Genomic DNA, 18,437 nt, shown 5'->3' with positions numbered 1-18,437 from the left:
GGATGGTTGTGAAAATTAAATGAAATAATATACATAAGTTATTTTGTACCTTATATCTTAGCTCCGATTTTATAACCAGCCACTTTGGCCTATAATGCTGACATTTTTGTGGTTTAGATTTTTGTTAAGCTTAAGTACATTTGTGGATCATTCCTTTTTCTAGGTTCGTTTTAAAAATTTAGCATCCAGACCATATTCTCTACATGCCCATGGACTTTCCTATGAAAAATCATCAGAGGGAAAGACTTATGAAGATGACTCTCCTGAATGGTTTAAGGAAGATAATGCTGTTCAGCCAAATAGCAGTTATACCTACGTCTGGCATGCCACTGACCGATCAGGGCCAGAAAGTCCTGGCTCTGCCTGTCGGGCTTGGGCCTACTACTCAGCTGTGAACCCAGTAGGTACTTTCATTGAAAGTTTTTCTCACTCCCCTAACCTTGTAATCTGAGTCCACCAAATGGAAGACTGGGGGTTATTTCTTGTCAAATGTCTGTCTTGCTTTTCATGAGGAATGCATAAGGGTGTGGTTAACAGTCTACATTTATCATAACCAGGGACTCTCCATGCAGCTCTTCAGATGACAGAGAGAGAAACATTTATTCAGTGGAGAGGAGGGAAGATTACTTGAATGATTGGCCATGAATTAGAATGTCTACATTTACAGAAGATGGCATTTATTTGAAATTTTCTTGAACAAATATGAGCTATGTTCTGTTCTCTCTTTATGGAAAAAAACTGCAAAGTCAAGACTCCCTTTTCTATCATTCTGCAATGTATATATACTTCAAAACAATGTTGTACACAGTATATACATACAATTTTATTTGTCAATTAAAAAGAGAAGCAGCTCCTTCATTTAATGCATAGTGGAAAGAGCACAGACTCAGATTTAAATTTTTACCCTGTCACGTGATGCATAATCCTAGGAAATTTCTTGACCTCTCTTAGCCTGGTATCAGAAGTTAAAAATGAGGTAATAGTACATAGTGCATGGTAAGCACTTGGTAAATACTTGTTCAATGAATGAATTTATATTTACCACATAAGATAGTTGTCACGATTAAATGAGAGATTGCAGGCAAATCATTTAATATTCTGGTAGATTCCCAATAAATAGTATCCCTTATATTATCAATTTATTATTATCATCATTGTTACTGGGATAAAGATCAACCAGAGGAAGGAGAATTATGAATACAACAGAATTAGGTGATAAATATCCAGGCTTATTACGCCATTCATTTATAATCTTCATCTTCAAATTCAGAGCCTGTCAGAAAGTTTCCTTTTTTATATGATAAGTGACTATCAGAAGAGCAAGGAAATTCCTGAGAAAGAGACAATACAATTTACTCTCTTTTTCCAGGAAAAAGATATTCACTCAGGCTTGATAGGTCCCCTCCTAATCTGCCAAAAAGGAATACTACATAAGGACAGCAACATGCCTGTGGACATGAGAGAATTTGTCTTACTATTTATGACCTTTGATGAAAAGAAGAGCTGGTACTATGAAAAGAAGTCCCGAAGTTCTTGGAGACTCACATCCTCAGAAGTGAAAAAATCCCATGAGTTTCACGGTATTTTCCTCTGACTTTGATCTAATCTCCTAATTAAATCACACTGGGTCACAGTGATTCCTGCCCTTAGAGCTTCACAAGATTAGACATGAGATGCTTCTGAGACAATCAGAGCTACAACTAAAACTGGTTCCTTAACATTCCAGAGGGCTGATGTAATCTGGCAGGTAACACTGTGGGTGAGGCAAAAAGAGAAAGTCTGAAAGATAGTGCAGAGAAGCTACTGCAAAACAAACCAACAGAAAACCACAACAACAAAAAGCCAGTGTGCTTCAGCTGGTAACACACATTGAAAAGGAATTAACATTGTTCTGCAATTTAAAAAGTTAATAAGCTTGTTTCTGGATCTCTAAAGGCACAAGTGTTTATATAAAAGAAATGATCACCTGTGTGTCTTTTCTAAAATAAGAATGATTCTAACAGTTTTAGCTCTCAGCAGCTACCAGGTGGCACCCAAAGCATATGAGAACAAAATGAGAGAAGAAACTAGGTACCCAGGTAATGGGAGAATAGTGGCAAGAGAGCATTTGGGTGGTCACACTGGGAAAAGTGTGCCTACTTGGAAATTCACTCAGAAATTTGGCCTGTAAGCTAGTAACTGGAACAGAAACTGAGAGGAGAAAGGTACGAGCTTGTGTTATGAATATGTAGACAGGTGTTCTCATGCCTGATATAATTTTAAGGATGCCCAAATGATCTCAACCCGTCCCTCTCCAAAAATTCACTTACCTGGTTTCTGAAATTTCACAGCAGTTCCTCTACTTAAGAAGAAGGAAACAAAGCACTTCCCTCACTTTGGTTTCAGTTAAATGTTTGGTAACACTAAACTTTATCTTTAAAATTTTGTGTTACATTTTTAAGGTGATCATGTTTCTCAGGAAGTTTTTAAAAAAATCCACATATTTTACTACAGGGAGAGTAGATAAAGCCTGAGAACCCAAGACATCTAATCTGAAAAGTGGGCAGAGGAGTTATTGTACCAATGAGAGAATAAACGTGACTTGCTATGGTTGCTGGATACACCAACTATAAACTCCTCATTTTATAAACTCCTAGACTTCCCAATTTGCCTGAAACTTTCTCTGAATTTAGAAGGCCTTAAGGTGACATGCTGCATATCTCCTTGCTGACTCTAACCCCTGGAGTTTACTTTGTCTGCCTATATTTGTGTTTATCTTTTTGTAATTAAGGAAAATTAAGACTGTTAATGGAAAGGATACATGGGTAAAGCACAGAAGTGTAAAAGCTGGGGAAAGGAGTGATACACTGCTTGGAAAGGGAGATACCCCTGCCTTCTGCTGTAGGCTGGTGTGAATGATATGAGAAGGACTAGTGGTTCTGCTTCAGCCTCTCACTAATATGACATACAAGAGGGCCCTTTCCATGGCTAGGTAGGCCTGAGAATGCAGAATCATGAGGAAGATGGGTGTTGAGTGCATTGCCCCGTATTTCCTTACCAGTTGCCCTCTCTGTGTCAACAGATTTTTAATTGATTTCAACTCTTTGTCCTTTCAGCCATTAATGGGATGATCTACAGCTTGCCTGGCCTGAGAATGTACGAGCAAGAGTGGGTGAGGTTACACCTGCTGAACATAGGCGGCTCTCAAGACATTCACGTGGTTCACTTTCATGGCCAGACCTTGCTGGAAAATGGCAATAAACAGCACCAGTTAGGGGTCTGGGCCCTTCTGCCTGGTAAAGACTTGGGAAATGGAAAGAGGTCCCTGCTAAGAAATACAGGGAAAAGGCAATCATAGCATCTGTTACTCCTTCTTATTTCTTCCTTGTGCATATACTTCCTAAGGGGTCAGAACATAGGGTTCTGGCATAGAGCCTAGGCAAACCCATAGACCCCAAGTATATACGGAGTGCAAAAATGTCACCTAATTTATGAACTATTTGCAGCACCACACAGGCTAAATGTATGACCCAACTCAGTTGCTACATAACATGCAGTTTCTCCCAAGCCACTGTGTGTCATACAGATGAGGTCTCAAGCAGATAAAGAAATGAATCCCACAGGGCTCAGGCAGCTACAGCTATCTCTGCTGGGAGGGTTTCCAGATTCTTCAGTTCTGCTCCTCCTCTAGGCTCTAGTACCCTAATATCTTTGGGCAGGTGACTCAAGGAATCATATTTTTAAACTGACTTATAGACTGTTTGAAGGGGAAAATATTTTTTAAAAATAGTTACAAAAGTTAAAGAATAACAAAGGTATTTAGAGCTTTTCATGTGCAAAATAAAGATAAATGTAGATTTAAACAATCTACAATTCTACAGAAGGGATGTTTTGTGCCAATGAGTTGTTTGTACGTGTATCTACTTATGCAGCAGGTGTGTGGGTGGGGCTGTGATGCCAGATGCCAAACTCTCAAACTTCAGTGGATGTAATAAAAACCTAGGAAGTCGGTTAAAATGCAGATGTGAAAGCAGAGGGATTTTGTTCTCAGAGACTTTAAGGTAGATTTTGGGCAGAATTCCCAGGAGTCTGTATTTTTAACAAGCAGTCTTCCTTCTATTTTGCCTTCTATTAAAAGTAATGGCAAAAACCGCAATGATAGTTTGCACCAACCTAACACACGCTGCCTGAGGATCTAGTGAAGGCAGTCCCTCGACAGCACTTTGAGCGAGGTTGTGTGAATCTGCCTCAGATGCAGGCACAGAAGTCCAAATGGACTGGTTTGATTAAGAGCAGAGAAAAAAAGAGGGTTCTTGTTGGTTTTTCACATGCCAGTAACTCACTAATACATCTAGAGAGTATTGTATTGTATTAATACAATAATCAATAGATAATGAATCTATCGTATTAAAATCAGAGACAGAAGAGATTCAGTCAAATTCTCTCATTTTTTCATTGAGTATTAGAAGATCAATCATTCTTCCCATATAAGCCTAGAGACAGACTGAGAAGCTAGGACTGGCTAGTGTCTCTAAATCTGCAAACCTAAATACTTGCACTGGAGAGAGGAAAACTGGAGATCTTTTTCAGTGGGTTTGAGGAAGATAACCATATCTATTCATTTTCACCCACAATCTGGGAAAGAGTCATAAATTATAGTCAACAGAATTTAAATATTAACTGCCAGGGGGTAATGTTAAATACTAGAATGGATAGCCAGAGGTTTTAGAAATCTCATTCTTTCAGTGTTTTTTTCTGAACAATTTATGTAAATCTCTAGTCACATATGTAAGCTTTATGGAAAATTTGAAAACATGGAGGAAGAAGATTTTATTTTGATTTTCTTATATAAAAAAGAGAAAAAAGCAAAATGAAGAGAGGGAAAGGAAACACGTATGATATTTTTGAGGCCCAGTGATGTCATTCGAGGTCACTTTGATACTTAGGACTGTGAAGCTGTATTGTGTGTGAGTTAACTTGTAACATTATATTTAGATAAGTGAAAGTTTCTTCTAGTGAGGCATGGTAGAGATTTTAAAAATTTCTTTAGTTATCTCTGTGTGTGTGTTGTTATTGTTTTGTTTTTATCTGTTATACTTGTAGTCCTACCTAAAGAAAAATGGTTAAATTCTATTTGAAAGTCTCCTGTGAAGCAGGAATTTTAGGATTCATAGAGAACTATCAACCACAATATTTACTTGTTAATTTTTGCAAATGTAATGTTGTCCTTTTTATTTTAGGTGCATTTAAAACTCTTGAAATGAAGGCATCAAAACCTGGCTGGTGGCTCCTAAACACAGAGGTTGGAGAAAACCAGAGAGCAGGGATGCAAACGCCATTTCTTATCATGGACAGAGGTATCACGAGAACCATGTGATATTTGGTTTAGCAGGAGAGTGCCTATTAGTAGAGTATTACCAACTTTTAGATTGGAAATATTCAACTCTAAGAACTCTGATGTGACAAAGGCATAATTTGTAGCCATAGTTGCTTTTATTCTGGTCCATGGTCTGATTGCATTGAAAACACAGCGGTCAGATCAAAAGCATTCCTCTCAATTGGGAAACCTACGTAAAGCATCCTTCTTCATGATTTGTGATCCATGGGCAAGTGCATGTAAGAAATTCTCCAGGTTCCAAGAGTTGAGGAGGGAAAAGGTCACAGGAATTTAACAACGACTGAGTCACTAAACTTGACATTTCAGCTTTTAGGAAACACAGTTTTCATCTGTCCATCTATTCATCCATTCTTTAAGCCATTACTAAGCACTGTTGAGTATGAAGCACCCTGCTAACATCCAGGTAGCACAGTGGCTGGTATCCCTTCCTTAATCAGGATATAAATAATCTTGTAACTTTGAGGTCAACTTTTGAGAACATAGTCTCATGAGGGCTAGAACTTTTTTTTTTTCATATTTTTGTATTTTGTATTTTTATTTTTTTGTAGAGAAGAGGTTGCCCAAGATGGTGTCAAACTCCTGGCCTCAAGTAATCCTCCCCCTCGGCCTCCCAGAGTGCTAGGATTACAGGCATGAGGCACTGCACCTAGCCATGGATAGTACTTAATGTTGTAAAATAGCAAAGTTAAGATAAAAGCAGAAGAAACTCAATTTAAAACATGATTACATTTCAGGATTTCAGTTGTTTTCTTCTGTGATGCCACTATATCTATTAAAGCACCAGTCTTGTTAGTGCATTTACCATTTTATAATCAGATATATTTAAGTCAGGGTCACACAAGGTAGGTAAAAATATCTAATTACTGACCTGTCAGAAACATAATCCCTAACCATGGAGTTTTACTTTATTATACATATTTTCTAAGCAAAAATTATTCATTTTTTCCTGTTTTTCATAGACTGTAAGATGCCAATGGGACTAAGCACTGGTATCATATCTGATTCACAGATCAAGGCTTCAGAATTTCTGGGTAAGTTGTAGCACCATGGTCTGTGAATGGAACCTCCTACAATTGTGCAGCATGCAGCCTATGAAACCATACATGACAACCTATCTATGAATCAGTTCTTCTCTTTATGCTTTTCTCTACTACAATATAGTGACACAGCTCCATTTGGGGTACACATATGGTAAAGGAAGGAACGCTGTGACAGGACCTAAAGGCCTGTTAGCGTGCTCTTAACACTGCCACCCCTTCTGGTATATAATGTTCCCAAAGAGTCTTTTCCAGGAGAAACCAATAGGTGGGGGTCATTGAGTTCTCTACATAAAGAGCCCAGCCTCTCTGCAGGGATTTGGCAAGGATCAGATAGCTTACTCTTATAACCACGTGCCCATTTCCAAACTCTCCTCAGTCACCTTTTCTGGGTTTGACCACACATGTAGTATTTCAGCCAGATTCACAGGGTCTTATCAGCTAAGCATTGTAGTCCCCATTAATATGGCCCTTTGCCTGTGGCAACCATTCATCTATTCAGAAAACTTTGTTGAACCTCCACTATGTGGCAGGAACTCCTCCAAAGTTTTCTCACAGTGCCTGTAAGCCCTTTCCAAGATCAAGAGGTCATCATCAAGAGGATGATCAGGCTCCCATATACCCCTTCCATGTCTTCCTGTTAGGCAGGCACATTCAGCATTAGGAACATCAACATAACAGAAAAAAAAACAAACATGACCTGTGTGCAAGAAAGGGAATAGGTGGTGGTTAGCAGCTGACCAAACACAGACCTGAAGCCCAGATTTCATCATCAAGGACTGGCTTAGTAGCTGAGGCCCATGCCTAGACTTCTGACTACAACACAGGTCCTCCAAGGATCTGGTTTTCCAGTGGATTAAACTCACTTGAGAAATTGCTGAGTTTTAAAAAAATTCAGAATAAATATTTTTCTTCCCTTGAGTTTAGGTTACTGGGAGCCCAGATTAGCAAGATTAAACAATGGTGGATCTTATAATGCTTGGAGTGTAGAAAAACTTGCAGCAGAATTGGCTTCTAAACCTTGGATCCAGGTTTGTGTAATAGACTGATAATATTTACTGCTATTGTAATAATAAAAATGAAAGTGATTTAGTAATTCCTTCTTGTTATTTTTCTTGCAATGTTGTTAGGGGAAATAGCAAGTACTAAGTGCGAGGCACCGTTCTAAGTACTTTATGTCCTTAAAATCAACCCTCTGAGGTTGGTTCTAATAATATCTTGTTTTATAGATTAAAAAACAAAAGGCACAGAGATACTAACTGCCTTCCCAAAGTAACTCATAGCTAATTAGTCATTGAGTTGGGATTCAAATCTAGGTACTCTGTGCACAAATATGGATTACATGTAGTCATTGTATCAGTTTGCTAAGATCTTATGTGCTAGCTCTTTAGTTCTGGAGAAAGCTGATTGTATAATGAATTTAGGCAGTGTGTGACTTGTTGACAAGGACAGTTCTTTTTACTGGCTTTCCTATATTGCAGGTGGACATGCAAAAGGAAGTCATAATCACAGGGATCCAGACCCAAGGTGCCAAACACTACCTGAAGTCCTGCTATACCACAGAGTTCTATGTGGCTTACAGTTCCAACCAGATCAACTGGCAGATCTTCAAAGGGAACAGCACAAGGAATGTGATGGTTTGTGTGCATCTTTCTATCTGAATCTCTAGACTTAGTCTAGGATTATTATGACTATGCCTAATGATTATGTATTTTAAAAAATACCTTTCTGGGTATTAGAAATGTGAATGGCTAGTTTCTAAGGGTCATATGGAGAAAAGCAGTAATACGATGGGTCTGTGTCTTACAAATTAAAGAGAGAAGCAGGGTTACTGAAACTTCAAAATCCCACAAAACTTTAAAAAATAATGTTATCATCAAATAAAATACCCAGATTTCTCAGACTGGCCAATGGCTTATGGCAGAGTAGAACATCTGGTCTTGTGCCTCAAGGAGCTCATGCTAAAACTTGGCTACCAAGACTTTTGATTTTACTATTGCAGATTGTTTTGTTCTTTATTTCAGTGTACCTGAAGTAAATTGTAGTGTTAATGCTAGTAAGCCTCTGAGGCAGTGTGATTCTCAGACTTTTTGGGGGGCCACTCCTGAGGAATGGCATCCTCCTCCTTGCTCTTCCAGGGGCTCAGCCAGAAGCCCTAACTCTTCTCCTCGTCTCTATTCCTTTCCCCAAAGAAACCTACCTGAATGCAAGGAGTCTGCCTGCCATTATTATACTGATAACCTCGAGTCTGTTTCTGCTTATATTTTATATAAAATTATTTACTGTTTATTAGTTACCTATTTTTAATAATTATTTACAATATGTCTCAGAGCCATTGAAATCCTAAATTATGGTTCTTACTAATGAGTATTATGAGAGAAAACACAGATTACAGTTGAGTCCATAGCATAAAGATTTTGTCATCTATGTTCATGAGAGGATATTGGTATATAGTTTTATTTTTTTTGAATTGTCTTTTGATACCTCAGTTATACTAGCTTCATAAAATTGGTAAGCATGCTCTTCTATTCTATATTCTGGCTTCATAAAATTGGTAAGCTTGCTCTTTTCTACATTCTAGGAGAAAATGTCTGCAATTGGTATTAATTCTTTAAATATTTGGTAGGAATCACCAGTGGAACCATCTGGGCCTGCAGATTTCTTTTTGGGCAGTTTTTAAGTTATGAATTCTATGTTCTAAATAGTTACAGGGCCATTCAAATTATCTGTCATATTGGGTGAATTGAAATACTTTCTATATTTCAATTAATTGGTCAATTCCCTCTGTGTTGTTAAGTTTATGTGTGTAGAGTGGCTTGTATATTCCCTTATCCTTTTTCTTGTTTGTAGTGATTTTGCCTGTTTCATCTCTGATGTTGTCAACTGCATCTCCTTTCTTTTTTTTTGTGAATCTTGCTAGAGATTTGTCCATTTAAAAAAAATCTTCTTGGCCAGGCGCAGTGGCTCACGCCTGTAATCCCAGCACTTTGGGAGGCTGAGGCAGGCAGATCACGAGGTCAAGAGATCAAGACCATTCTGACCAACATGGTGAAACCCTCTACCAAAAATATTTTAAAACATTAGGCATGGTGGCACACACCTGTAATCCCAGCTACTTGGGAGGCTGAAGCAGAAGTATTGCTTGAATCTGGGAGGCAAAGGTTGCAGTGAGCTAAGATCGTGCCACTGCACTCTAGCCTGGTGGGCAGAGTGAGACTCTGTCTCAAAAAAACAAAACAAAACAAACAAACAAACAAAAAAAAACTTCTCAGTTTTTCTCAGCCCTGTTTTATTGATTTTTCTCTATTGTTTTTCTGTTTTCAATATTACCAATACCTGCTCCAATCTTCTGTTTTAAAAAGTTGGCTTTTTCTGACATTGCTCTGTCAGGAAAAGGGCTAGGGCACAGCCTGGTTACTGCCAAGTGGGGATCAAAGTCCAGTTTCCCTACTCCACTGCCACCTAAGAAGGGATTGTTCCTTGGTGATTGGGTGGGAAGGGGAGTTCCCCATTTGGCCTCCACTGACACTTAGGGGCAGGAGCTTTATTAGGGGCTGGAAATGAAAGCCCTAAATCCCCACGTGGCCTTTTCTGACACAACCCCAGTAAGAGTGTTGGGGTGCCTCTTTAGCCTCATGAGCATAGAAGTCTAGGCTTCCCATTCAGTCTTTGCTGTTGTGGGTTAGGGAGGGGCCTCAGCTTTTTCTGTGGTGTTTGACTAAAGGAGAGAAGTCAGTATCCACAAGTTTTCTATTATATCTTGCTAGGCTTCCCTTTACTGGTACTTTGGTTAGAGAAAGCAGATTTTATTTGGGCTTTTTCAGTCTGTACTCATTGGTGTTTCCAGGTTCCCGGCTTCTTCATCTCTAAGTCTGGGATTTATGAGGCAAAAAGAAAATTCAGGACACTCACCACCATTTTGTTCCTTCCGAGAACCCTAGTGAGTCTGTCTTCTGAGCTCTTTTCTCCTGAAAATATGTTTCCCCTTCTTAGGTTTCTCTTAGCTATAACGTCCAAAGTTTTTAGTTGTACTTACTAGAAAGAATAGGGCAAAGTACATATATACAATCTTCCTGGAAGTGGAATTATCCCCAAGTATATTTTATAACCAAATTGATTTAGTTCAGGCCCCATGAAAATGTAGTATTATAATATGAAATTAGATCAAAATTTTATTATAAAGTCACTTTATAGATCACTGTTACATAACTAAACTTTCTTTTCTTCTAGTATTTTAATGGCAATTCAGATGCCTCTACAATAAAAGAGAATCAGTTTGACCCACCTATTGTGGCTAGATATATCAGGATCTCTCCAACTCGAGCCTATAACAGACCTACCCTTCGATTGGAGTTGCAAGGTTGTGAGGTAAATGGTAAGGTACAAAGATGCATTATTTTCTCACTGCCACACAAAGAATCAAGATTTGGGAGGTATAGGAGAATGAGTAGAATTTTTAGTTCTCTTCAGTGATTTAGGCTCCTAGGAAAACCTTTGTGAAAGAGGTTCTACTCGGGTAAACTCTCAGTGTGATCTAGACCAAGAATGGTTCTGCCAATCAGAGGGCCAACAGCATCTCTCTGAAGAAAGTGCCTGGATTATATAGACACATCACAACTCTCCAAGGAAGGGCTCTAATTTGGAATTATCTCCATCAGCCCATTTTCAATAAGACCTACCTGAGATTCAAACCAGGCCTGACTCTTTCAAGTCCTCCAGGTCACTCAGACTTCAATGTCATGACAGCATCTGGCAACATCACTGTCATATATGTGGTGTTCAATGAGTGTTTTTGAAATCTGAATCGGCTTCCCAACTTCCTGAAACCACGATTCGTCTTTATATTTTCTTTAATACCCTATGTAGGTACTCAAGTCTTTTCTATGTTAGCTGCTATTTCTTAGGGGCTGTAATGTGACCTGTGATATAAATAAATCCAGGTAATCATAAACAGTCATATTAAAATTCTGCTATATGTAACAAGGATGTCTAAGAGTCTTAACTGTTCTTCTTGGATTCTTCAAGCAGTGCTTTCCAATATTTTTTACTTCAAACCACACAAAGAAAATAATATCTGCCTGGCATTCTGAGGTAAAAGAGTAAAGTAGTAATCCTAAGGCTTGACTGATCCAGGCCCCACTTGGCTGTTCAAGGGCTGGAGGTGGGAAGAGGGATAAATAAATCGGCACACTAGAAACCTGCTGTGGCACACCTGTTGGGAGTTGCAGTACTTCCCTTTGGGTGGAGAGAAGAAGCCATAATTTACACTGGAGAAAGTAGCTGAACCCTGGAATCAGTTTCTTATTGAAGCAGATAATGGCACAGTATACCCTTGGAAGGATGAGGGTATTTTGCCGATGTCCAGATAGCAGTAGTCTATAACATCTCCCAAATAAAACACAAATCTTGTATCAGCAGGACCACCCCTTGAAACAGTTCCATAAGTCATTGTGTTTTTTTCTTTCCATATGGTATAAATAGACTTGTTCAGATCCTAATAAACTACCCTAAAATGTGACGTTCAACTCTGCTAATTTATTTAAAATATCTATTTTTTATACAAGAAGCATTATTTTCTTCTTATTCATTTTCTTGATACTTAGGTAATTATTAGCAGCGGGTATTATTTTTAGGGCTCTTTTTTTTTTTCATGGAGTAAGTAAGGCATCACTTCAAGAAAATTTCTGCATGATTTACCAACAAGAACAAGGTATCACAGAGATGATGGGCAGTCAGCCAGGTTCACTCACTAGTTATGTTTCTTACAGTTACGGGTCTGCCTTGCTGCCTATGATATTCAAATTACACCTTGGAAAAATTCCAAAGAGTGCATAACTTGAATTACCCTCTAAGGATTGAAACAGAAAATATTAAATAGTGAATGAGGGTCCATTGTATCTTCTTTGTAGCTTTTGTTAGAAGAAACAGAGTGTTTTTATATATAGATAGTTTAGGATTATTGTCACCCCAAAGCAAAGACCAAAGTTTCCGTGACTCTCAGAAGGAGGAAGTGAGTTTAAATGTTTAGAACATGGTGTTTGGTATCAGATTGTTTGAGCTCAATTCAGTTTCTCATTCTTCTGGCTGTATTACCTTAGACAAATTACTGTGTTTTGCTGTACTAAAATGGAGATATTTATGAGTATTAAATAATACATGTAAATCCTAAGAACAGTATTTGGCACTTGGATTCAATGAATCTTCATTTTTGTGATTATTGTTTTTGTCATTCATTGATAGTAATATTATTTGTTATCGCCTCTGCAGTGCAAAATGCCATGCAGGGAATATTGGTGTATAATTAATCACATTACTTTTCTTTTGATAGGATGTTCCACACCGCTGGGTATGGAAAGTGGAAAGATAGAAAACAAGCAAATCACAGCTTCTTCGTTTAAAAAATCTTGGTGGGGAGATTACTGGGAACCCTTCCGTGCCCGTCTGAATGCCCAGGGACGTGTGAATGCCTGGCAAGCCAAGGTGAAGTATACTCTATGCATGGTGTTCTTTTAGCACTCCAGAAGAATGCAAAGGCCCTCACTACCACGAACATGAGGATCTGTTTCTGCAGATTAAAATCCTAGGTCCAAGAGTCTAGGATATCTGTGGACTTGATAGTTTCGACTATAACTTTGGCTCAGAGAGAAGTCATTTATCATCTCTGTGGGTTTTGGTCTAGTCTTGATTTAAACCAATAATAAGCAAACTTATTTTGCTGCAAAGGGATAGATAGTAAATATTTTAGTCTTTGTGGGCCATACATTCTCTGCCGTAACTACTCAACTCTGCCATTGTAGCAGGAAAGTAGCCATAAACAACATATAAATGAATGAGCTAACTGTGTTCTAATAAAACTTTGTTTACAAAAAACAGGCAGTGGGCCAAATTTGGCCCATGGATCATAGTTTGCCAGCTCCTCATTTAGATAGCTTACATTAGTGATAAACAAATGATTTATATTTGCACCATCATCTCTTATTTTTTCTTTACAATTTAGCAATATTTTTTCATTTTCTTAAATGAAATGTCATTTAAACTTTTTTATTCTCTTCCCCATCCTCCTTATTTTAAGAGCTTTGTGATATTTCTTGAGACAACTAGAAGCATAGTAAAATGTTGCAAAACCAGAGTTATAAAATCAGTGATCTAAGTTAAACAAACACCTTCCAGAGAGTTATACTATCCCTGATATTAGCCCACTGAGTAATTCAGGTGATTTAATTTTGGAGTAACTCTTAGTAGTTGACTCATTTTTATTAATTCTTTAAATGACCTGAGACATCAGAATGGCATGGATAACTTGATGATCCCTTCAGCCAACTAAATCCAAATTCCCTACTTTCTACCCTCATATCTCCCTCCCGTAAGATACCTACACTCCAATTTCCTGACTTTCTATAGAATTCCAGGACCTATCCCTAAATTAGGCCACCAGAAAGGAAAAAAGAACTGTGGTGCTGGTGGGGTAAATAGAAAAGATTGGATTCCACACAGTCCTGGGAACTGATATCTGTGTCTTGAAACTCATTCTGGAATCACGGAATAACAGAATGTTACAATAGCAAGGAGCAAAGCATCTGGTCTAGATTTTTCCTTTTGAGTCTAAATACACAGGAGATTATAATCTATAATAATTATAAGCTATAATATTTTTATCTATAAATATTATAAGCTATAATAATTTTAGCTTAGTTTGGTAGCAGAATCAGGACTAGAATCCCATTCTCCCAGTAAACAGGCCATGCGCCTTCCACCATTTGTAGCAGCCCAAATACCTCATTTTGCAATTTTGTAGAGGGCAACAAAATTATTATTTTAACACCCAGAGAAGTTAAAATAATAAAAATAGTGTTATATTACATTATATTTATATAATTTACATAGCAATATAAATAATAATTAAAGAGATGTTATCCAATTCTTTTTCAGATGACTCTTTAGACTTGTTCATGGTATAACCTTGTCACCCCATACTTCATTTTACAATCTTTTAAAAAAATTTGCACTCTCTATAATTTGCTCTTAGTCTTTGTAATATAACAAAGGCCTCAAAGATAAAATGGTAATTTTTAATGCTGTTATCTCAAAGTTAGAATTCGGGATCAGAAGTATGTGTTTTACTTAACCCCCTTCCACTCACATGAAATGTCTTTATATGGTCTCTTTAGAGAGGTTGAAAATCAAAGCTGGACATATGCAGGGATGCACACAGATGCTGTTCTCTCCATAACTAAAATGTCTCTACCTCTTTTATGCCTGTGAAAACTTCTAGCTGGTAATACTCTGTATCACTGGTACAACTTTGATTTGAAGACACACTAAAATATCACCCACATGTCGCTAGAGGATGTTATAGACTTACAAGTTTTCTCATATAATCATTCTAATTCAGTTAATTTGCTTTTAAAATACATATAGCATGTGAATTTTTGTATATACACATACACATATATATACACATACACCTAAGTATGTGTGGGTGATGTTGAAGAAACATACCAATATTATTTCCTTTATAATTGAATGAGGCTATGGTAGATGACAAATCTCCCGAAGGTAAAAATTTATCTCGGATTACTCTAAAACTCAGTTTAGACCTTCTGATCTTTCTGCAAACGCATATCACCAACCATGTGATTAGGCATTTTGTTAGGCCAGAGACAGGACAATGACTGTACTGTGTATCAAGCTCTACTTACTGTTTTATCAGGTCTCTCAAATATTACATTTATTTGAAATATCAGAAGAAATTGAACTGTTTCTGCTATTTGACAATAACAGGGGGAAAGAGAAGTTGGGTTTTGCAAAATAGGTGAAATAGAGACAGGATGCTATCCAATTATTTCCCAGATAACCCTGTAGCAATATTACCAGAGTATTTAAAGAAATTTGCTTAGGAAAATAATATTTACAGATAACTTAGCAGTTTAATAATTTTTCCAAATAAAACTCATGTATTCATTCATTTATTCAACAACTATTTATTGAACACCAACTGGGTGTCTTAACATTGTGGTGAGTAACAGGAAACAAAATTAAATAAGCCTCTACCCTCAAGCAGTAAGGAATACTAAGAAGGAAACAATTATAGTACAATGTATGAAATACTTCAATAGAAATTTATACACATATTGTGGCAACAAAGAAGAAAGAGGGAAAGTTTCTAGGAGACAGTGAATCCTAAGGGATAAGATAGAACAAAATCCTTTTGAGCTCTGTGCTTTTTTGCATATCTTGGTCTAAAAAAAGAAGCAAAGGTTTTAACATCTTCCTTATCAATGTGCTTTTGTCATTTTCATAGGCAAACAACAACAAGCAGTGGCTACAAATTGATCTACTCAAGATCAAGAAGATAACAGCAATTACAACACAGGGCTGCAAGTCTCTGTCCTCTGAAATGTATGTAAAGAGCTATACCATCCACTACAGTGACCAAGGAGTGGAATGGAAACCATACAGGCTGAAATCCTCCATGGTGGACAAGGTAGAGTGGCATCTGGGCAAAGAGAAAGCAATCTGAAGACTGTGCTATGATGAGAATAACAGTATTTTGCATTTGACAAATATGCACTGACATGTACCACCTCTTTAAGTCTTCTGAATCTTAGTTCTTCAGGTGCCTGTTCTCAGACAAACTCCTGGCTGTCTGTTTCGGTTTGTTTTATTTCTCACTACACCAGGTTGCCCCCATAGGAAGATAAATATCATTGTCACAAAAAAAATAGTGATTTCATTTCTGGTGTGTGTAAACCTTGGGGAACTTGATGACAATGGAGGGGGGAAATTATACAATTTAGTTGAGGATATAAGGTACATGCCAACAAGGATAAATAAATTAAAATGCCTAGTCAAATTTTAAATGTTGGCAATAGTTAACCATTTATTGGTGACCACTTCCTGGCACTTACTATGCACTTACTTTTACATACATTTTTAAATCTTTGCAATGACTTCTGTGAGGTGAAATTTTGTTATCCTTACTTTGCCGATGAGGAAATGAAGAATCAGGGAATAAGTAACTTGTTCAGTCATACAGCTAATACAAAGGGGCTGAAGGCAGAAATGGTTTTCCAGCTGCTCCACAGCACCATGTGAGACTTGCTGATTCTTCCCCAATTTGACTCAGATCACTGGTGAGATGAAATCTATCTGGCATGTGATTTCATAACTGATGGAGGATCATCTCTGTGATAGTGTTCTATGTGTTCTTTGATATGCTCATTTTGAGCTAATAGGATAAAAAAATGATCCGGGTTGGGTGTGATGGCTCATGCCTGCAATGCCAACACTTTGGAAGGCTGAGGAGAGAGGATTACTTGAGCCCAGCAGTTCAAGGCTGCAGTGAGCCATGATTGTGCCACTGGACTCAAGCCTGGGCAACAGAATAAGACCCTATCTAAAAAAAAACCAAACTTATCTGTAAGATTTTTGTTTCCATTTATGCTGTCATTAAAGATTTTCTCTTATTTTGCTTTCAGATTTTTGAAGGAAATACTAACACCAAAGGACATGTGAAGAACTTTTTCAACCCCCCAATCATTTCCAGGTTTATCCGTGTCATTCCTAAAACATGGAATCAAAGTATTGCACTTCGCCTGGAACTCTTTGGCTGTGATGTTTACTAGAACTGAATATTCAAAAACCCCTGGAAGAGGCTCTTTAAGACCTCAAACCATTTAGAATGGGCAATGTATTTACTCTGTGTTAAATGTTAACAGTTTTCCACTATTTCTCTTTTTTTCTATTAGTGAATAAAATTTTATACAAGAAGCTTTTATAATGTGTCTCCTTGCTACCAGTAAGTAAGATAATGGCTATTAATTCTGCATTAATTTGAATACAGATAGGAAAATATCAAGAACCAACAAGAAAAGGGCTTATCTTTCTTAGTTATTAAAAATGCTATGAAGTAACATTTATGTGGTTAAAATGCTTCATTATAACTCTTTTAAATCCTATACACATTAATAAAACAGATATTACTTTAAATAATAATTGATAGACCTGGATAACTTTCATTTCTACATTTTTCTTTAACTATGATTTAACAGCAAAGGAAACAAAGACATGATTTTTTAATGGTTTTTCTTGACAGTGAAGAGAAAAACAATATTATCAAATGAAATAGGTACTTAAAATATCCTGTCTTTCCTATATAACAATGCTTTTTTCTGACTTTCCCTGAGGAAAGAAATAGCCAAGCATGTTTCCAGTAGCCCCATTGAAATTGTGAAGCTGTCCTGTTCTCCCTAGGGACTGCACACATTGATATTCAAGGTTGGTGGTCATTATATATGGAGCAGAACTAAAATAACCATGGTAGAACTGAATGTGTAATGTTGGCTTTATTCTAGCCGGTACTATATGGCACACAGTTGTAAAACATAAGTTCACCTACGGGAAAGCTCAGACCTGTAAAACAGAGCATGGGAACTGCTGGTCTAAACGCAGTTGTTCCTGCTGGAACAGACCTCTGGTCAAACTGGCAAGCAGTTAACATTTTCTTTCAGGGCCCTCCTCTCTATGGCCTCAACTTCCTCCTCTCTCTTCCAGCAAATTCCCCTTTCATCATTCTTTTCCCTGGGGACTTGGCATTCAGTGATCCTGTAGATATTGCACAACTAGGGAACCTTTAGACATCCTTAAAGTCACATGAGATAGACAGTCATTGATAAGGCTGTCTGAAATAAAACACCCCAAAACTTAGTGTTAAAACAGCAACCAAAAAAAATTTATGTGAGATTATGGATATGTTAATAGCTTGATTTAGTCATCCCATAACGTGTACGTATATCAAAATGTTATGTATACCATAAACATATACAATTTTATCAATGGAATTCATAACAATCTCTCACACCACAGTGCAATCAAGTTAGAACTCAAGATTAAGAAACTCACTCAAAATCACAAAACTACATGGAAACTGAACAACCTGCTCCTGAGTGACTTCTGGGTAAATAATGAAATTAAGGCAGAAATAAATAAGTTCTTTAAAACCAATGAGAACAAAGAGACAACGT

The 18,437-nt window shown here is 37.4% G+C and overlaps 1 protein-coding gene across 1 annotated transcript in view; it reads left to right on the top strand.

The window, feature by feature from the left end:
• F5 (coagulation factor V) overlaps window positions 1–17,186 on the top strand; it is a 75,841-nt gene extending 58,655 nt beyond the window's left edge. Inside the window, exons 15-25 of the mRNA XM_010360962.2 lie at window positions 164–400; window positions 1,370–1,580; window positions 3,096–3,275; window positions 5,220–5,336; window positions 6,337–6,408; window positions 7,342–7,445; window positions 7,896–8,051; window positions 10,645–10,789; window positions 12,743–12,894; window positions 15,716–15,898; window positions 16,893–17,186. Coding sequence (XP_010359264.2) covers window positions 164–400; window positions 1,370–1,580; window positions 3,096–3,275; window positions 5,220–5,336; window positions 6,337–6,408; window positions 7,342–7,445; window positions 7,896–8,051; window positions 10,645–10,789; window positions 12,743–12,894; window positions 15,716–15,898; window positions 16,893–17,039 — 1,704 coding nt within the window. The 3' untranslated portion in view covers window positions 17,040–17,186. The remainder of the gene's footprint in view (window positions 1–163; window positions 401–1,369; window positions 1,581–3,095; window positions 3,276–5,219; window positions 5,337–6,336; window positions 6,409–7,341; window positions 7,446–7,895; window positions 8,052–10,644; window positions 10,790–12,742; window positions 12,895–15,715; window positions 15,899–16,892) is intronic.
• The last annotated feature ends 1,251 nt before the right edge of the window (window positions 17,187–18,437 follow it).

The sequence above is a fragment of the Rhinopithecus roxellana genome, chromosome 8 (assembly GCF_007565055.1).
Source record: "Rhinopithecus roxellana isolate Shanxi Qingling chromosome 8, ASM756505v1, whole genome shotgun sequence".
NCBI lineage: Eukaryota > Metazoa > Chordata > Mammalia > Primates > Cercopithecidae > Rhinopithecus > Rhinopithecus roxellana.
Note: the sequence above shows the minus strand (reverse complement) of the source record. Positions and strands in the feature narration are given on the sequence as shown.